We start from the raw sequence: 20,015 nt of genomic DNA, 5'->3' as shown, positions 1-20,015 counted from the left end.
TTGGACAACATGACAATGACCCACTCTTTCTGTGAGCCGGGATATTTTTTGAACATGTTTTCTTTGTCTCTTTCAGTCCACTGAGCCTGTTGATGAAGATTGTAAACAAAAAGTGTTAAAAATGTTATGGTTGAAAATGTTCATGTTCTGCTCTAACTTGTTGTAATTTTGAAAAACAAAAAACATACAAATAAAAAATTAAGAGATAAATGATTGAATCAAAAAAAAAAACACCAACAAAAACAAAAACAAAAAAAAACAAACAAAAAAAAAAAACACAAAAAACAGTAACTCCGCCATGGTGTCTCTTCTGAGTCATTTTTGCCGGTCCCAAGCCCGGGTAAAGGAGGAGGGCTGTTTTTTCACATTTGAAACACAAGGAGCTCCAGAAGGTACCTTCAACTGCCAAAGGACGAGGAGTCACTTTCCACCAAAATTAATAAATGAGGTCCAAATTACTATAAGAACTGTTCCTTCAACACGCTGCTTGTAACACACTACCTTTGGAAGGATTAACAAAAACTTCTGAATATATTTGTGTTTCTGTCACATTAGTTTTCTGGGTTGGTGTGTGTTCACCTTGAACGCTTTAATGTATTTGCACCAAATGAGCTCTCAGTAGAAAACTTTTGGCTGAGTTCAACATGTCGGCCTCTGTCTGCCATCATACTTTAGATCTTTATTTACAAGTATTATGAAAATGATGGAATCAAACTTGATTAAAATAACACAAAATGAAATCCCTCCAAGTGTTTACTTAAATTTATAAATTTAAAGCTGATTTAATTGAAGTTAATATTGTAGCAGTGAATACATAAAATCAGTGTGTTTATTCAAAGTTAATCTGATTTCAACTACTTCTTATATTTCTCAGAAACAAAATTATTTGAAGGTAAACAAGAGAGTTATTGTTGAAATGACAAAAAAATCTACATCTCGCTTCGAAAAGTCCTAAGTCAAATTTAGATCTACTTACACATTATACTATGATCAAGCTTCAAGGTTAAACTGACCAACAGAACATAAAAAATCCTGTTCAATCATTAAAGAACAACATGTCTGGAAACAATAATAAAAACCCTTTTCATAAAAAATCAAATAATTCGTGGTTACAACCTTTATGGTGAGTTCAGCTGATCACCTCACACTGAAATCTCATTCTGTCTCTGATCCACAGTCAATAACAAAGAGAAACATCGAAGCCCAGTCAAAAACATCTGTGTATAAAACTCACATACAGCAGACAAACATGTTCAAACAAGACTCGAAGAGAGCAGAGATACAAACTTGACAAAAAGATGGAGCTCAAATCCAGGGACCTCTTCTTCCTCATCCTCTTCCTCTCTGAGACCCTCAGTGGTAAATCAGACCTCTGCTGTTTCTCTTTCAAGCTGAAAAATCCACCAGAGTTTAACAGAGTGTAACTATAATGACTGACATATTATTTAGTCATTGTGGGTGAGTGTACTGACTATAAACAGTTAAAAAATGTCAGACTTACCCGAGCAGCTGATGGTTAGATCACTGCTAAAGTGATAAAAAGGTTGTTAGAATTTCTTGAAAAATGTATAATCAGAACATTATCAAGACATTTAAAGGGACATTTACCAAACTGGTAGAGCTGGTTTTAGTATTGTTTCACTGTCTTCAGCTCCTCTTTGACATCTGTGATAATGGGGCAAGAAATAATGAAATGAAATAAGTGAACGCTGAAAACAGCAAAGATATTGTCCCTGCATCTTCACCTAGGTGCATCAGAGAACAACAGCAGTATACAACATTTTGGACCAGCCCTGCTACTCCAATCCACCACAGAGGGCAGATCAACAACCACGGCACAACATGTTGAACAGAGTAGTGATGGGAATTTCGTCTCTTTTTCGAGAGCCGGCTCCTTTGGCTCAGCTCACTTAAGAGAGCCGGCTCTTTTGGCTCCCAAGCAGCTCTTCAATTATTTTTATTGCCTAAATTTATTACCATCAATAATGTAAAATTGTATGCAAAATTAAGTATCGATGAAAAAAAAACATTTTTTTTTGTTTTTTAGATTTATATACATTGCCTGTATTTACTCACTCTACAGGGTGCTAAAAAATAATTATCAAATGCAAAAACAAACATCTAACTACTACTACTTGTATTAACAATTTAACTTTTAGCTTTTTTCTACGAAACAATTTAAGTGAAACAACATAGAACCAGTGGCTTGATATGAGATTTTAATCCTGCAGAATTTACCCCTTTTTCCTTTTACTCTCGCTTATATCTTTATCTTTTTTCCCCCCCAAAAAATATAAAAAATAAAAAACAAAAACAAAAAACAAATGGACTCCAAAAAAGAAAAAAAATGTCCTGGAGCCCCTCCAAAAAACCCCCAAACAAATCAGCTCCAGCAAAAAAAAATCAATAAAAAATTGTCTGGGTGCCAAAAAACAAAAGAAAAAAAACAGCTCCAAAAAAGAAAAAATGTCCTGGAGCTTGAAAAACAAAACAATACAAAAAAACAAACAAACAAACAAAAAACCCAGCTTCAATAAAGAAAATCAAAAAAGAAAAAAAATAGTCCATGAGCCAAAAAAAAGAAACGAACCAAAAAAAGAAACACATCAGCTTCAAAAAAAAAAAAGAAAAAAATGTCCCGGATCAAAACACAACAAAACAAAACAAAAAACTGGCTCAAAAAAAAAAAAAAAAAAAACTGTCCCTGAGCCGAAAAAAAAAACCATATCAGCTTAAAAAAAGAAAAAAAAAAAGGAAAAAAAATGTCCTGGATGAAAAAAAAAAACAAAAAAAAAAAAACAAAAATAAATCAGCTTAAAAAAAAAAAAAGTCCTTGAAAAAAAAAATAGTGCCAGAAAGAAAAAAAAGAAAAGAAAAAAAAAACAGCCCTGAGCCCGCCCCCCCAAAAAAAATTAGGGCCAGAAAAGAAAAAAAAAAGGGAAAAAAAAATTTTCCAGAGCCAAAAAAAAAACAAGATTCCTGCATAGTTTCTTTCAGTGTGTTCAGGATGTCCTCCTAAATCAGCAACAGAACATGTTACATTTATTAACCACACATGAATATTGTGTTAATAAAATATTGAACCCCACTCGAAATAACGGGTCAAATGTGTCTTGATTGAGCCATTAAGTCAGTAGAACAGCAAAGTCTGTATTAAACAGATGAAGAAAGTAAGAAAGTACATGTGAGCAACATTTGTTGTTTCTTTGTCAGAAGTTGTTGTTATGTAACCTTGTCTGCAAATTTTTGTCCAAAATGTATTCTCAATAGCCCTCATTTATCAAACATGTGTACACTCGAAAAAACGGGTTTATGCTCGTTTCCATGCACAGATCGACATTTATCAATCTTAACCTGGGCGTCGGGTACGCTCAAATCCCACGCCAGGACTAACTTTGCGAACGCAAGTTTCATGTCAGTGGGAAGTGGGGTGCAGCGAGGGAAACCCGTCTGTGGAGGAGAATTATTAGATCATATGAGCATTTCAGACAAACTTACATACAGTATGTTCTTAGATCAATATTTAGATTGTTGAATCAGATATGACATCAAGTATGTTTCTAACATTTCACTCTTCTTCTGCCATTTGATAAAAAACATTGTTATGAAAGAGCAGTGCCAGCTATCAGCTGATTTGTCCATATAAAACGGTGTTATCTCTATCCGTTTAATTAAAAAAAATACAAATAGAGAGGCTGTTATCATTTTTAATACACTCTCATGTCAATGATAAAGTCTCTGTAGAGAACATTCAGAGGACGCTGGCTCAAACTTTTAGCCTGGACTTTTGAAGGGAGCTGTATTGATCACAGGATTTACTGTAAAGATTATTTCACTCCTCACAATATTATCATACAAACGAGAACTGTGTGTGAAAATCAGAATATATTGTAACAAAAGTTGTCATTTACAGGGGATTACAAACAACCTGCTCGTCTCATGGTATAAATAATCATAAAACTCTGGTCTACCTGTACGTTAATTGCACACAGTTGACACACATCTTGGCCAGGCACCAAAACAACCACTAACGAAGTTAATGAGATCAGTTTTTAGGTGAAGTATTGATGTTCTATTATCTGTATCTGACGTGGTGCAGGTTGGTCTGTCCCTCCGTCACTTAACACAGACCTGTTGAGAGCTCCACTCCCTCCTCAGTCTGTGACAGGTTCAGGCTGGAGTCTGCAGCTTCTTTCAGAGCTCAAACACATTCTTAAAAGCCAACTGGACCTGAACTGAAACAGTTAGTAATACTGTGGCTTCTAGTAGTCAGACATCACGGATTAACTAATTAATTAATCAAGTTATAAACGAAGGATGTGTAAATTAAATGTTTAAAACTCTGCTGTATTTTACTTTGTCACATCCACGCTGCTGAATCACTGCAGTGATTTCCTTGCAGGTGAGTTTTTTTCTGATTCGCTCCAACGCCATTTTTCCAGCTGCCAAACAACGTGGCATCATTTCTCTCTACCTCTGTTGCTATGGCGTTGTCGATTACCGCATTTACCAGCATGGAGAAGCTCCCTTTTTCCCGTAATGCGGCCCTCCATGTCATAAATTCCATGGGTTCAGACAGCTTAACCTTAAATATTTAGGGGAGTGAAAATCTTGATTGTTTTCAGCCGCCATCAACACTCGAGCAGGCGTACGCCGTGATTGGCCCTGGTACACATATTATGGAAATCCCTTTGAGCACAAAATTGATATTAGTGATATCAATTTTATGTCAAGTTGAATTTTTTTTTTTTTTGCTCGTTCTAGACTTAATGCATGGTTTTGTATTGTTTCACATGAAGGTCTTTTCTACTTGTATAGGAGTGAAGTGTGCCTCATATTGGCCCTCATCTATTGGTGTTGCGTGGGAATTGGCGCAGATCTGGGTGTAAAATGATCTAACGACAACATTCACATGTGACTTATGAAACGTACCGTGGAAAGCTGTAGAGCATAAAAGTGATATCAGTGATATCAACCATACTTAAGCTCTCTTAGTACTCAGTTTAAGAATAAATGTACTCCATTTTGGTTTACTAGTGAACATGTAGACTTCACTACTGAAGTGTCACTAGTACTACTGGTAGACTGAAGAATGTTCACAAGTAGTACTGGAAGACTGTTTTAAGTGTACTAGTACTACTTGTAGACTTTAAAATGATCACTAGTACTACTAGCAAGCCATTTATGCTAATGGTGGGAAAAAACAATTCAGGCTTCCTATTGGCTTTGAAAATATGACAACCAATCAGGGAGCTGTATTTGTTTACAGACAAATGTATCACAATATATAATATATTAATAATGTAATATATAATAAAATTATATATAATATATAATAATATATTATATAATAATATATTATATAATTATATAATATTATAATGTATTATTATATTTACTAGTTTTTTATTCAAACTAGAAATTTTAATGCCCTCATATGAAGGGTCCGAGCATGTTATTAAAAAAAAGGGCAACACAGCTGCAGCTGCAAGAGAGGGAGAGACAGCATGGGAGCATATTAAAATTTCTAGTTGAGTTGGGGTGAAAAACGCATCCCTTCTCTCCACTGTTGCCATGGTGTATCATTGAATTAGGGCTCCATTGATGATGGCTTTTTATGGTTGGGCTACACACACTTAATTCCTGGTGAAACTACTTCAAGTTGATAAAACTAACTCAAATCAGCTGTTCTGAAAACAAAAACTCTGATTTGATTTTTAGGACGTTTTTGCTTCTGTCATATTTTTACTCGATGTGGACTCAATTTTCACCGCAATATTAACTTCTATACTTCCATGAGGTCAGGAAAACCAGGGCCAAAGGCTAAAAACTGTGAGGAACTATGTACAAAACACTTTATTCAAGTCTTAGATCAAAGAAAAGTGAAGTAATTTCAGTTTTACATGCTCTGAACACACAAACTGTTGCTCATTGGTGCAGAGCAGCCCCAAGCTGAAACATGACACCAGGAAGATGGAAGGAAATTTTCAAAGAATTCTTTAGATTTAAATTCAGGACAGATATCGATCATTCAGGGCTTGTTTAATGCAGTAAAGAGTGCAGAATTATCTGTTTTTTACAGAATTGAGCTAGAGCAAACGGTTGATTTTCTGCAGGTTTTCAAAAAGGACGTGTGAATAAACGAAATAATGACGGCTGTCTCACAAAATCCATGTATCCTTCGCTTCCTTGCCATGGCTATAAATACCCAACATGCAACGCGTGAATCTACAAAAAAGGGGGAAAAAAAATGGAAGGAAAAGACGCTCCAGCGGAGGCGCGTGGTAAATTCCAAATTAAATGTAAGTAACAAAATACACCTCTGAAAATAATAACTTATACCATGTCCACCACTTAACTCTTTTGTGTGTCACTCACTTAACTATAATTACTGAGAAGCTGCGCCTGCAGAGTGTCAATGATGTGACAATAAAAAAGCAGAAAGTGTAGAAAAGTGGCAAGCCATGACAATATTTGTAGCCGCCTGAGCTCCTCCCAAAATGTGCCTTTGTAGGCTGTTCCATTAGCATCTCCTTTTGAGCACACTTGCCTTGGATTGGAAGGAAGTGGCTTCGGAGGCACTGCCTTCAAAGGCAAGGCAAGGCAAGGTACCTGGGCTTTGGGAAACAGCCAATGTCTATAGGAGAGCAGAGGAGGTGTGGTATGAGGAGAACCAGAGGAGAACGGAGCTGGTGTCCCGGTGAGTGAGCGCTGTCAGCTAGTGATATGTAGTCTAATGCTGTGTTCACATCAACATATTTAAAGTTTGAAATCAGATACACTGACTTAGAAAAAAAAGTAGTACGTGTAAGAGCTGATTGTACAGCAACGTGCTTTGAGATGTCATGATAAAGCCCATAGGGGGAAAGACAGAGACGTCTATCCACTGATCTAGAGTCAGAAAACCAAGACTTAGCTACGGTGCTCAGCTCACCTTTCCTGTTGGGTTGAATCTCGGGTTAAATCTCTGGCAATCCTTGTTTACGTGTGTCACCGGGAGCCGGGCTAGGGACTGCTGCTGGTGAAGCTGCAGTTGTCTGACGGGACAGCAGCCATTTCAGTCTCACCCGGACCTGGCTCCGGTATCCCATCCTGAACTCCATCCATAGACTTTATGAAATAGACTCCATCATATCAATCTTCCTGTCGGGAAATGGGCACCACGGATGACAGCGTTTTTTTGAGACCGATGCAGCAATAAAGTCCCGTCTTGGCAGCCACACAAAAATGAATCCAAGAACTCACAGAGTCCGAAGAAGTGGACTCAATGTCCTGTTAAGCTAATATTTCTGCATCCATCCATCCAAACACATCTGATTCATCTTAATGGATGGTCAAATTAAATAATACTGAGGAAGAAACACAATAAACACAACCCAAAATGCCTGATCTCACTCATGACAACCTGTTATTTACATTAGCTCAAAGCGGAGTGAAGGAATGTGAGTCCCTTTTGTGACGCGATGCAGAAAAAAGAGTGTTTCAAACAACTATACTGGAAACAGCCACTTGTTCCTCTAAATTTGTGCCTTTTTTTGTTGAATATCATACAAAATCAGTAATTGACCTAATCTACTGCCTTTATCAGACCATGTTAAGTGTTAACTCAAAAAAAATTTAACCTGCAATATGCCCTTCAATCTGAATAACTTCATAGAACACTCTCATATTCCATACAGACTATAAAAGACTCAAAAATATCCAAATAAACCACAAGTAACATTAATAAATACATGTACAAAACAAAATAGACACTAGACAATATAAACCCTCTTTAAATGAAATTAAATACAAGCAAAAGTATAACAGTACAAACTAATTCATACATACTACTTGATAACTAAACCAAAATGCTACCTTTCACAGAATTACTCTTTCTGACTCGCATATGGCGCATCAACACTCACATCTACTACAGCGCACACACACGCGCGCGCGCGCACAAGCAAACATGCACACTTGTACATACACATGCAATGCCGTGTGGCATCTTGGCGCGAACACGCTCACGGCGAACATTATTGAAAAAAAATAGCTTGTCTCGGTGCGGTCTACTCACTCACAAAGCTTATACAACAATACTTTACTTATCACTTCACATGCCAAAATGTCACAAAGCATCACGTTACAACTTGACAATAGTTATCAAACACAATTTGTATGGGAAAACACAGTTTTGAACGTACCTGTGGTTTAAGGAGAGACGAGGACACGGTTAGCGTCTTACTCTGCAGTAGCTCAGCTGCGCATGAGCAGAACAAGCTTCATAGTCTTCCCTGCAGCCACAACGGCGCAACAGCGCAATCTACTGACACTTCTAGGTAGTTATCATACCAAACGGTTTGAAATGTGATGACAATGACATACATTGGGAATTCCATTCATACATTCATATGCTAGTGGTTAGCATGCGTTGATAAAACTTTTTGTCGGAATGACAACCACACTCCAGTCCAGTAGGTGGCGATTATGCCCCTTTCAGCTGCAAAAAACAAAAAACAAAAAAAAAACAACAACAAAAAAAAAAAAAAAAAACAACGAAGAAAAAGCAGTGTATAAGACGAAGACGAAGCAGCAGCAGAACAAATCTGCACTGAATAAAACATTGAAGATGATAGGGAGGCACCAAACAGGGCTATGTGAGGGGTTCGGGGAGGAAGAGGAATCAGAACATGTATTAATGTGGTGTAGGGCATATGAACAACATAGGAGAAAGTTAAAGGACAAGATGAGGAGTGTGGGGATTCTGGGATTTGCACTGAAGGATGTACTTGGTGACGGTGGTGAAGCTACATTAAAGATAGTGGTGGAGTTTCTAAAGAGCATTGGGATATATGGCAGATTATGAGAAATTTCATTGTTTGTTTCATTTATTTATTATCAATTACGTTGTTTATTTATTTATATTCATTGGTTATTAAGTTCTTTATTTATTTGTTTGTTTTGTAAATTAAATATAAAAATATTTTTCTATTTATTTACTGAGGTCAAGGAATTGACAGGTAGAGTGATTGGGGTCTGGCCCTCACCCGGGCCAGAAGGTGGCGGTAATAACCGTTTAAATGTGGCCAACCGCCGTTAAACACCAGAAGAAGAAGAAGCCGAACAAACCATTTTACTCTTCGGCGCCGTTAAGACGGGTAACGTACGAAACCTGTTTTCCCTCCGCCTGTGACCAGGGTAAGACTACTTGTTTTGTCAAATAGAAACGGGGAAACATTGAAGTAATGACGGTATCGCATGACGCGGGGTTTGTGGGGGTTAGGTATATCCACTTAGGACATGAGTGGTCCTCGAAAATTCAAGTTTAAAAGTTCGGTATAGTACCCCATCTCACATCCTTAAATCCTGATCAAAGGACTTAATTTTGTACAACGAAGGGGTCGTTTACACGACAACGGTTTTAGGGTGAAACGTAAAAATATTGATGTGTTTCGGCTGCCCGTTTACACAGAAACGGCGTTATTGCCAACCTAATACTTGTGAAAACGGCCGCCAGGTGGGATTTTGTCTAATCGCTGCCGTCACCGTTGCCGTGCAAACGGTAAACCGGTGTTTTCAGTGGAAACGCCGACGTCATCCGCTCTTCGCGCATACAACGGTTCAACGGTACCGTTGCTACGATCGTCGCGGACTACCGTGTTGTGCATGTGCTGCCTAATCTGCTCAATCAGCCTCACTGGGTAACTGTTTGCAACATGTTCAGGTTTTTTTTTCTTTTTCTTTTTTAAACTTAAACTTTAGAATTTAGACAAGACTCAAATGGTCTAGTTGAGTGATGCATTTTCAACCTAAGTATGCACATTTTACAAGTTTCTTCCTTTAATTCATTGAAACTCAAAAAAAAAAACAAAAAAAAAACACCGGTCATGCATTTTACTGTATGCTCTTCTTAGTCGGAAGTATGAAGATGGGTGGCATGCAGAAGTGAAAAAACAGACAACATAAACCCAAGCCCATTCTTATATAGGTCATAAGCAAAATGATTGTTTTAATGATAACAAATGTGAAGAATTTTTAAATTAGTAAATACATTTTGCCATTGCTGCACAAATTTAAAAAAAGGATTAAAAGACTGAGCAACAAAAGAGGAGTTATTGAAAGTGTGATGACACAAACTCCCTTTTTTAATTGAAAGGTAATTCAGGACTTTAAGTAACTGTGTACACTTTCTTTTGCAGATGAAATCCAAGGCAGCACTGGAATAAATAACGGGACGAAAAGAAAACAAAAGTCATGGGTACGTAAGATGTCAATTTTTGCATTAACTTTGTTATTTAGATGGCGGCAGACAGGAAACAAGAGCTGTGAGGGATTTGAACAGACAATTGTATGAATCCCTCCGATCCGAGTCCCAAGCAAGTCTCAAGTCATTTGGTCCAAGTCTCGAGCAAGTCTCAAGTTTTTCTGTCGTGGGCAAGTCAAGTGAAGTCGAGTCACAGAGGTTGTCAAGTCGAGTTGAGTCGAATCACAAGGTTTTTAATTCAAGTCGACTCATGTCACAAGGTTGTCGAGTTGAGTCACAGGTTATATCTCAGGTTTATATCTTGAAGAAAGAAACCTTATCTTCCTAAAGTAAAAGTAAAAAAATATGCAGATTATTCTTCAACTCTGCATGGATTAAACTAGCATAAATCTTAAAAGATATATATATTTATCCATTACATTAGAGGTAGACCGATATATCGGCCGGCCGATATATCGGGCCGATATTTGGACATTTGTCTCTATCGGCCATCGGCCGTATTTTCTTTTAAAAAGCCGATTTTTGATCCGTTGTAAAAAACTGACGCAATTTTTGATCAGGCACAAAAAAGATGAGCACCTCAAACTTGTGGAACCACTTGGATACATTACATACTTTTGTTCAAATTATATTAATAAGTTTAAATTTCTTTTTTGACATTTTAAGAAGAGTGTGAATGTTTACTACTGCTTGTTACATTGTGTGTTTACTCAGACAAAATATTTCATTGTTTTGAAAGCTGAATAAATGTTCAGAGGACTGGATACGACTTGTTGTAATAGATTTCTTTTAGCTGCTCAGAAATTGCTGCGTTTCACAAAAATGTGATAAATGTATATTTATTTAACAATCAGTCTGAATATCAAATTGGAAAAATCGGCTATGCATATCGGCATCGGCTGCCCAAATTTGGAAAGCATCGGCATCGCCATCAGCCCCCAAAAGACCCATATCGGTCGACCTCTACATTACATGTTTGATCATTTAGACCTAGGTAGATGGCAACAGCTAGGCTACATTACGTTAAAGAAATTGCATGTTTGACACAAAAAATGTTTATTTTGGACATTTTCCACATTTAAAGTGCAATCTTTTTTTTTAATAAGGTAACTACTTTACAAAGACAAAGAATTTACCAGTGCAAACAATGTGCAAACAGCACAGAACAGGAACTTAAAATAAATTTAACTTGAAATAAATGGCCATCCATTTAAGGGATGTCAAAGTAGTGGCTAGTAGTGACGCCATTAATGTAATGTCTAGTGCCAACTACAGGCCTATTGCTTTTAAAAAGAAAAAAACACAAAATAATCTTGACGTGCATGTTTTTATATTTTAGATTTTAATATGTCATATATCATCAGGCACAAATTTAGCTGCCTATAGTGCCTGGCCACGTGCATTTGTTTTACTGGCATAGGGTCCTTTATCCCCATTCCAAAAGAATAACAGAGTGGACTTAATGCAGCTATAGCTAGAGAAAAAACTTATCGGAGGTTAAATGAGAAGAAAGAAAGGTTTAGTGTGGGAGTTATTTACTCTGCTGACGAGTACTGACTAGACGTTTGTTATGAAGAGTGATGAAGTGTTGGAAGATGGGGGCTTGCTGCCATGGATGGATATTATATTTGCGGTCACAAAGGCTATGGTAGCCCATATCAAGGTTCGTAACAGTAGTGAGTGAAATGGTTTGTCTTATTAACAACAATGTTCAAAACACGGTCGACAAACATATTACCAACACACACACATACACACGCGCACACTTCTAATAGTGTTGGCTTGGTTTCACTTACTTGGCTTCATGTGCAGTCTTTAAATAGCATATAAAATTGGACATTGTTCCCTCTTTTTTGTTAATTTTAGCGTCGCATATTCTGCATTGCATGCTCCATCTTATTCCATTTGAGTGGAAATTTTAATGCAAACTGCTCCACTTTTGGAGCAGCTGAAGATGCAACAGGCTCGCGGGAAGTCGCCATTTTATGGTGCTTTTAATTTGTACTCTGATATCGGAGTTCCCAGAAGGAATATCTGAGTTCAGGGGTAAACAGTAATTAAGCGCCTGTTAGACTATTTTTATTTTAGAATACATGACCAGTGTTTGTCGCAATAAATTTGCTACATGCTACAAGTCGTCCGAGCCAGGTTGTCTCAAGTCGAGTTGAGTCTCAAGTCACTGTCTTTCAAGTCAAGTGGAGTCTCAAGTTTTTTTACCCTCAAGTCGAGTCAAGTTGCGAGTCGTCAAATTTGCGACTCGAGTCCGACTTGAGTCGAGTCTCTATGACTCGAGTCCAGTTGTCTGGATTTGAAATGCATCAAAAGCATCATAGTGTAACAAAGGAATCAGGTATTGGACACTTTCACTATCAAATGCATTGTTGTTGGTCAATCCTATTGGCAACACCAAAAGTTTCTGTTGTCACCCTCAAAAAGGGGACCCTACACTCCATTTGGTGCAACCAGCATGAAATTGAAACAAATGAACAATTTAGTGATTATCATTTGATGGGGAACTCTGTTTGCCTCTATTGTGGTAGTTGCATTGTGACAAAATCAGTCCCTGTAGCAAGAAAGGCCCTGTATAGAAAATTATGATGACCCAGTACATATTTCATATTCTGGATCTTAGTATCTGGAATGTTGTCAGGATCTGGATCGTACTTTTACATCTCTCAGAAATTATGGTGACCCTGTCTTGTATTTTTTTGCAAAGCAATCCGACCATTTATCGTGGTGGTGAAAACGGCCCTATCTCACAATGATAAAGAATCCTTTAAAAAAGTCCTGGATCCAGATGGTGATCCAGATCACCACCAAAATTTCTATCTTTTGGCTTCATTCAGTGGCTTTCAAATGTTTCCTAGTTTCTTCTTCACAATGACCCTTCAAAGGTCATGATGATTTTCAGCTCTTCGAGCCATTTAACATTGATGTGTATTGCAGGGAATGTTTCAGCTTAGAGTGGGAGATTCAAACGACAGAGTGGGGAAAGGGGGAAACAAAACCTGGAAATCTTCTAGACAAACTGCTCTCTTGGTCACAATTTTTGCCCCACATAGGCATATTATGTGTCAAAATGTAGGTAATCTTGTCCTGCTTCTGACAAAGTCGCTTTTAAAGCAAAAGGACGGAGCACTTTTTCACAAAATGGCCAACTGTCAGGCAAAGTCAGCTCCAGCACCTATGTACTCCAATGTTAATTCCTCAGGGGTTTTCTCAGAGACCAGTCAAATTTCTCTCATCTATCTATCACTGTCATGGGCCCATTTCTGCGTCTTCAGACATGAAACTTGCACAGACAGCTTCCTCAGGGTCTCAGGATCCCTACGGTGTGTTTATTTTTATTCTAGCCCTCAGGGTTTTGGAAAGATGACAGGAGATCCGGACTCTTGCTTTGCCACAAAATCTTCAAAAGATTACCTTTACCAGGGGAAAGTTTAGCTGCCGTAGCCTAACAGCAGGTCACCATGACAGCCTCTCATCTCATGCAGCTGTTTATATTAACTCATAAAAATATCCAGGAACAAAGACACGTGTGTGTGTATCTATCAGTGATCACCAATGCAAAATCTGGCTTCAGATAAGCCTCAGCAAACAGGTTTACATGATTGAACACACAGACACACACACACACACACACACACACACACACACACACACACACACACACACACACACACACACACACACACACACACACAGGGCACAAAGTATCACACTTAAACAGCATTTGACTTCCATTTCCCTGGGTCAGCTCCTTATTTTTCTAGATTTTTTTTGTAAATTTAAATTCCTTCATTAATTCTTGAATTGATTGTTGTTGCTACTGCCCCCCTGAGGCCAAAAACTGTAAAACATTATGCTTCTCTAAAGATTTGGGTCTTTATCAAGAGGGTATTGTTTTGGTGCAAACACACTGTTGGTTTTGACCTAGACAACGGATATGTCAACAAAATAGTATTTTCCAAACCTGCCAACTACAAATATACCTTAAGAGTCAAAGACAAATAAACTTTTTCCTGTATTTGTTTTATTTACCGTTAATGTTTTTCTTTTTTCTCCCAATCACAGCTTGCAAACTTGACCAGTCACCGGAGGTTTGGACTGAATCTCAAGTCAGCGCATGGCTGAGATCAATTGGAGTGAAGGAGCAGTACATAGAAAAACTTTACGAGGAAGAAGTAAATGGACAAATCCTGTTAACACTGAATGAGGACTTTTTGAAGACAAATATTTGCATGAAGTCAGGACCTGCTCATTTGATTATTCAAAAGAGAGATGAGCTCATCAACTCAAGGCAAAAATGCCAAGAGAAGAAAAAAACAACCAAAAAACCTGAGTTGGAACAGCAATCAGTTCAACGCACCCCAAAAGCAGTAGAAAGCCCTTCAGGACCAACTCATGGAAGAGATGGTGACAAACAATTAACATCAAAGGACGACTGTAGACCAAGACCTTTTGATAATCAAGGTATTGATTTCATTTATGTAAAGCACAGAGTACTGCAGCCAGAGTCAGGTGCTTTTAATCTAATATCTCCCTGTCATGAATTCAAGTCATTTGCTTTAGCTGCTACATTGGACCGCACAAGACTCCAAGCTAAGTTTGCAAAGGAGGTCCTTAAGTTTGCAGTTGGCTGTATGAACATCAGATCAAATGGTACAATTCACTTTGGTGTGATGGACAGCAAAGAGGACGCAGGGTATGTGCACGGCGAGATTATTGGTATCCCTGTTACAGAGAAAGACATGTTTGTAGATGCGTTGGACTACATTGAAAGATGCATCTCCTCCGACAAGGAGCATGTGCGCCAGTGTGTGCGACCTCCGAGGTTCATTGAAGTAATGGATACAGAGAGTACAGAAAAGATGTACGTGGTAGAGGTTGACATCGTGCCCTCAATAAATATTGTCAAGGGTAAGGTGTATGCAGTTCGTCTGCCAAACTTCAAAGAGTCAACTAACAAAATAGAACTTGAAAAAAAAGCAATTCTACGAAGAGTGGGTTCAAAAACTGAACCAGTGAATGAAGAAGACCTGAGTGACTTCTACCAGAGAGTCAAAGATCGGGATGCACAAAGAGAAGAAGCAGAGACAACAATGTTCCTTAGTGCTCCAGAAATGTGCCGAGACCTTGGAAGGAAACTAACAATGCTGATGACTAGTGGCAAAAAATTCATTGAGAAGGACAAATGGTTCATACTAGTCACAAACAAATTCCAGCCCGGTGACCTGTGCAACATCGAGTGGCTGCTTAACTTAAACATATTCTGTGTTTTTGACTTCGACCCAGACTCAAAGATATCTGGTCTTTGCAGTAAATACCTTCAGCATCGTGCCTCAAACATGCATTCTCTGCAGAGTTATAGGAAATCTGATGACATGAGCATCAAAGAATTGGAAGACCACTTGCACCTATTTGACCAAATAAGCTGGATCTTCTGCAATGGTCGAAACGACTTCAAAGAAACTCCGTGTGATGAAATGACTTGGATCAAGACAAAAATGACTCTTCTGAGAGAGTGCGTCTCTTTAATCTGCAAACAAATCTTGCCAAAAGGAACCTTCCAGGTCATCTTTCTTCTCACATCCCCGGTTGAAAAACCACTCTTACACACCTTCAATGAGTTTTTCACAGACATGGAAGGACATGAAGACATCATCTGTGTCTGTGAATCCCAGGAGAACTTCCAAAAGTTTCAAAGCTTTGCAGAGGGGTCATGTGGAACAGAAGCTGTGAACAATTCTAGTGTTGTTGGAATGAAAATGAGTCACATCAATGCAACTCTGCAGCAAGTACAGCTCTTTAAGGCATGCACCAGCAAACAGCTGCCAGTCTTTGTGAAAGGGACATGTCTGCTTGAAACACAAAACGAAGAACAGATGTATTCACTGGAAATTCTGACAGTCGATCATTGTGATGAAACAAATGAAGACTTTATCAATGAGGAGAAAGAAAACATTGAAAAACAGTTCTACCGTGGTGGAAAAGTGACCTGGTTGAACTTCTGGCTTGCTGAACACAAGTATGTGGGGGAGGTAGTTAAAAGAGATGCCTATGATGAAGTTTCCAAACTTCTCTGTGATGCCTTGGAAGGCAATGCAGATGAAACTCCAGTCAACCGTATAAACATCTTCCATCATCCAGGAAGTGGTGGAAGCACCGTGGCGAGACAAGTTCTGTGGAACAACAGGAAAGATGTGAGGTGTGCTGTTGTAAAGCCTTCATACCCAGCCTCTGTTGTTGCACAACATGCAGTGGAACTAAGGGAGTATGAGGAAAAAGACCCTGAGAAGTGTCTTCCTGTGCTGCTCCTCATTGAAGACTCAGACAAAGAATATCTGAATGATCTCAGAAATGAGCTAGAGGTGGCTGTTAACACCAAAAAAATCCAGCGTAGCACTGCTTGCTTCATCTTGTTGAGTTGTAGGCGATCCTTTGACCCAGAGAAAAAATGCAAGGAATCTCCACTACAGAATGTGTCAGTCACTCACAAGCTGTCTGCCCAAGAGAGGAGAGAGTTTGCTTGCAAACGAGAGGCCCTGGAAGAACAGTATGAACCTGAATATATCCTGACTTTTGTTCTGATGAGTGAGGGATTCAATGTGGATTATGTTATAAAGTTTGTGAAAGATTTGCTAGAAGGCATCAACCCTCATTTGGTTGTCACTCACCTCATTCTCTATGTTGCATTGTTAAATGCTTATGTCCAAAACTCTTTCATCTCCCAGTCTCATTGTGAAGCTTTGCTTGGTTTGACCATTCACTTGGGAAGGTTTGCTAGACATGAGTTTGAGGAATCACTCAGTCCTCAGGCTAAACTGGTCTTCTTGCACCTGCGAGATGAAAAGACACACATTAAATCCATCAGAATCATCCACCCTGTCGTTGCAGAAGAAATCCTCCAGCAGCTCTTAGGGGACCAGACCCAAAGCAGTTTGGCAATGAAGTTGCTCACAGAGAAAGTGCTTTTTGAACACAGATTTGGAAGAGATGAGTATTTGTCGTTTTTGAGAGCACTTTTCATAAGGCGATCAAGAATCAGCAAAGGGGATGTGTGTGACAGTTTTTTCTCTCCTCTGATTGAGCATGTGTGTGACAAGGAGAAAAGTCCAGACAAAGCAATTGAGTTGCTCAAGGAGGCTCATGAGCATTTCCATAGAGATCCATTTTTTGCACAACAACTGGCTCGTCTTCATTACACTTACGAGAAGTTTGAAGAGGCAAAGAACTGGGCTGAGGCAGCAGCTAAACAACAGCCAAACAACTCGTACATACTGGACACGAAAGGGCAGGTGTACAAGAAATGGTTCCAAGCAAAATGCAAGGCAATTGACAATGACAATGAATCAAAGACGGCCCAAAATACAGCAGATGCTTTGGGAACAGCACTGAAGGCCATTGAGTGTTTTAAAGAGTGTGAGAAAGCAGCTGAAGCAGATATGGAACATGTGAACAATTCTGGGTTTTTTGCTGAAGTTGAAGTTGGATGCAGTCTTCTCAAACTGATCTCCTCATTGGATGTGTTTGCAGACAGGGCAAATGGCCATACAGAGTTTAGGAAGTACCTGCTGACAGATTACATCCCAGAGGAAGTTAAAGATGCTTGGGAACCATTTCATGAGCGCTTGAAAAAGCTTCACAAAACAATGCAAGATGCCTTGGAGTGGATTTCAGAAGACCTCAGCTACTTTCAGACAGACATTGATGCAGATGAAGAAGAGACCTCTGTAACTCTTGAAGAGAAAATCAGGCAGCCATTGAAATGGTTGTCAAAAAAATCCTCGGAGTATGGAAAGTACTTCAGTGAAGTTTATTTCAGGGCACTCCAGGGGAAAACTATCCCAGACAATCTTACTCTGTTCCAGAAACGCATGATCATCTATTATTTTGGTGGGGGTAATGTGACGTCAATCTTCAAGCTGATGGACCAGAAAGATGCAGTACACCTGCTGCAGAAAATTCTTTCTCTGTATCCCAGTGATCTATTGCTGGAGAAATTTACTCAAAAGGACATTGTCAATTACATCATGACCAACATTTCTCTGAACTGTCTGTCACCAAAGTCTCAGGCTGTAGCTCCAATGAAAACTCTACAGGAGCTTTGCCGTCAGTTTCCATCTCACAAAAGAAAATGTTCACCAAGTGCCCTGTTCCTACTCACCTTGCTGTTCTGGCCTGAGGATCATGAGAAGGACCTGGAGAAAGAAAAAAAATATGACACTGTGCAGTCGGCCGTGGAACATCTGGAAAAACACTACTGGACAAAGAGAAAGGACATTCCTCAGAGGAAAAGAAGGATTTACACTCATTTTTTCCTCGGCAGTGGGAATGGACTGGATAAATTTGTCCACAAGAAAAAGTTAGAAAGAGTCACAGATGTCTCAGTCTCTGAGAAACGCATGAAATGGCTTCAGGGTGAGGCATGGAGAAACCCTGAGATTGCCACGATGCTGAAACGTGTGTCCGGATTGACTGAAGATGGGGTCGTGTACCTTGATGTCCCTGGGAAAAAGAAGTTCAGCATCCTACCTCTACATGTACCTTCAGTGCCTCACAGTAACGAGAACATCATGTTCTACCTGGGCTTTACCTTCAGAGGCCCTGTTGCATGCAACATCATTGTGAAGAAATAGTTTGCCTTATGAGCAATGGTCATGATCCATGAGCCTGCTCTTTGATTTGCTGTAAAGAGAACTAGAACCAGTCTTGTTATCAAAGGCAGGAACTGATTCCGACATAATAAAACACAAATACATAAGCCTTGTGTAGAGATGAGATGGATTTATTAAGGTTTATGAAATTCTTATTGAGGCAACAGTGAAAGATGAAAATTGTGGTGAGGCATGTGGTATGATAATAAATGTGTCAAAAGTCAGATACAGACGTTCAGACCCCGCATTTTTCCAAGTTTCAGTGTTAATTCAAGTATTACAAAAACATATTTAGTGGTTGTTTGGCACATGGACTTTGACATTATCAAACCTGGATTACCTGAGTGAAGCAATGTAAACTGTATTTGGTGCTCTTCATTTCAAACACTACTTATATGGGGACCTCAGATAATTCTGTTCTGTTTATTGTTTTTTGTTTGTTTTGTTCTTTTGTGAGGACTTCATTTTCATTTAAGTGTCCACATATGGTATTAAAATGCATTTCAAAACACCCGAACTGAGCTTTTGTGCTTAGGTTGAACAACCTGGGGCACATTTGATCTTTGTTCTTAAAACCAAAGCCTAGTAAAGGGAATTCAGCATCTGTCTGATTGTGCTACAATTCTGCTCAGTCATGCGAAGTACAACTTAAAATGAACTTTCAGAACTGAAAATATTGGCAGTCAGCTTTTAAATTTGTGAGAAAACAAGGTTCCAACATTTATGCAATCTTGAATGCTTCTGTTTCAAGTTGGTGTTGATGACTCATATTACCTGGTCTGTGTTTTTCAGGATACAATGTAATTAAAGTGACATTTAAAGTAAGAATTTATCAAAAATGGAATAGTGCTCTTTCAGGTGGAGCTAAATGTGAGCATCTCAATATGTTGCAAAGACTCAAAGAAAGTAGTGTAAACATACACTTTTGCAGTTTTGTCGGTTTATTTGCTATGTCATATTGTTCACACCCTTGTATGGAATCTGTGTATCATACCTACACAAAGTTACATTTTGTGCCTGTCAACATATATTTACTGGAAATTAGCTAAACTATAAATCAATTCTTATCTCTCAGTTTTGTTTGAGTTTTATTTTGTTTAAGTATTTTAACA

General features: G+C 38.6%; 1 protein-coding gene and 1 long non-coding RNA gene across 3 annotated transcripts; one reads left to right on the top strand and one right to left on the bottom strand.

The window, feature by feature from the left end:
• Positions 1 to 1,067: 1,067 nt before the first annotated feature.
• LOC141810023 (uncharacterized) lies at positions 1,068 to 8,251 on the bottom strand. The gene is made up of 4 exons (XR_012600035.1): positions 8,187 to 8,251; positions 1,609 to 1,665; positions 1,502 to 1,527; positions 1,068 to 1,391 (listed from the first exon to the last, which is right to left on the bottom strand). It is a non-coding gene; the product is annotated as an uncharacterized LOC141810023 (long non-coding RNA).
• Positions 8,252 to 9,088: 837 nt separating this feature from the next.
• LOC141810140 (sterile alpha motif domain-containing protein 9-like) lies at positions 9,089 to 19,943 on the top strand. 2 transcript variants are annotated; one of them, XM_074697495.1, is made up of 3 exons: positions 9,089 to 9,140; positions 10,182 to 10,240; positions 14,321 to 19,943. In XM_074697495.1, the coding sequence occupies exons 2-3, from the start codon at positions 10,237 to 10,239 to the stop codon at positions 18,883 to 18,885; spliced, it is 4,569 nt and encodes a 1,522-aa protein (XP_074553596.1). In that variant the 5' UTR covers positions 9,089 to 9,140; positions 10,182 to 10,236; the 3' UTR covers positions 18,886 to 19,943. The 2 variants fall into 2 exon arrangements, with proteins under 2 accessions (XP_074553596.1, XP_074553595.1); XM_074697494.1 differs by having other exon boundaries at positions 9,101 to 9,180.
• The last annotated feature ends 72 nt before the right edge of the window (positions 19,944 to 20,015 follow it).

Source organism: Halichoeres trimaculatus, unplaced genomic scaffold, assembly GCF_033239565.1.
Source record: "Halichoeres trimaculatus isolate MK-OKI-2021-1 unplaced genomic scaffold, fHalTri1.1 fHalTri1_scaffold_20, whole genome shotgun sequence".
NCBI lineage: Eukaryota > Metazoa > Chordata > Actinopteri > Labriformes > Labridae > Halichoeres > Halichoeres trimaculatus.
This window is presented reverse-complemented; position numbering and strand designations above follow the sequence as displayed.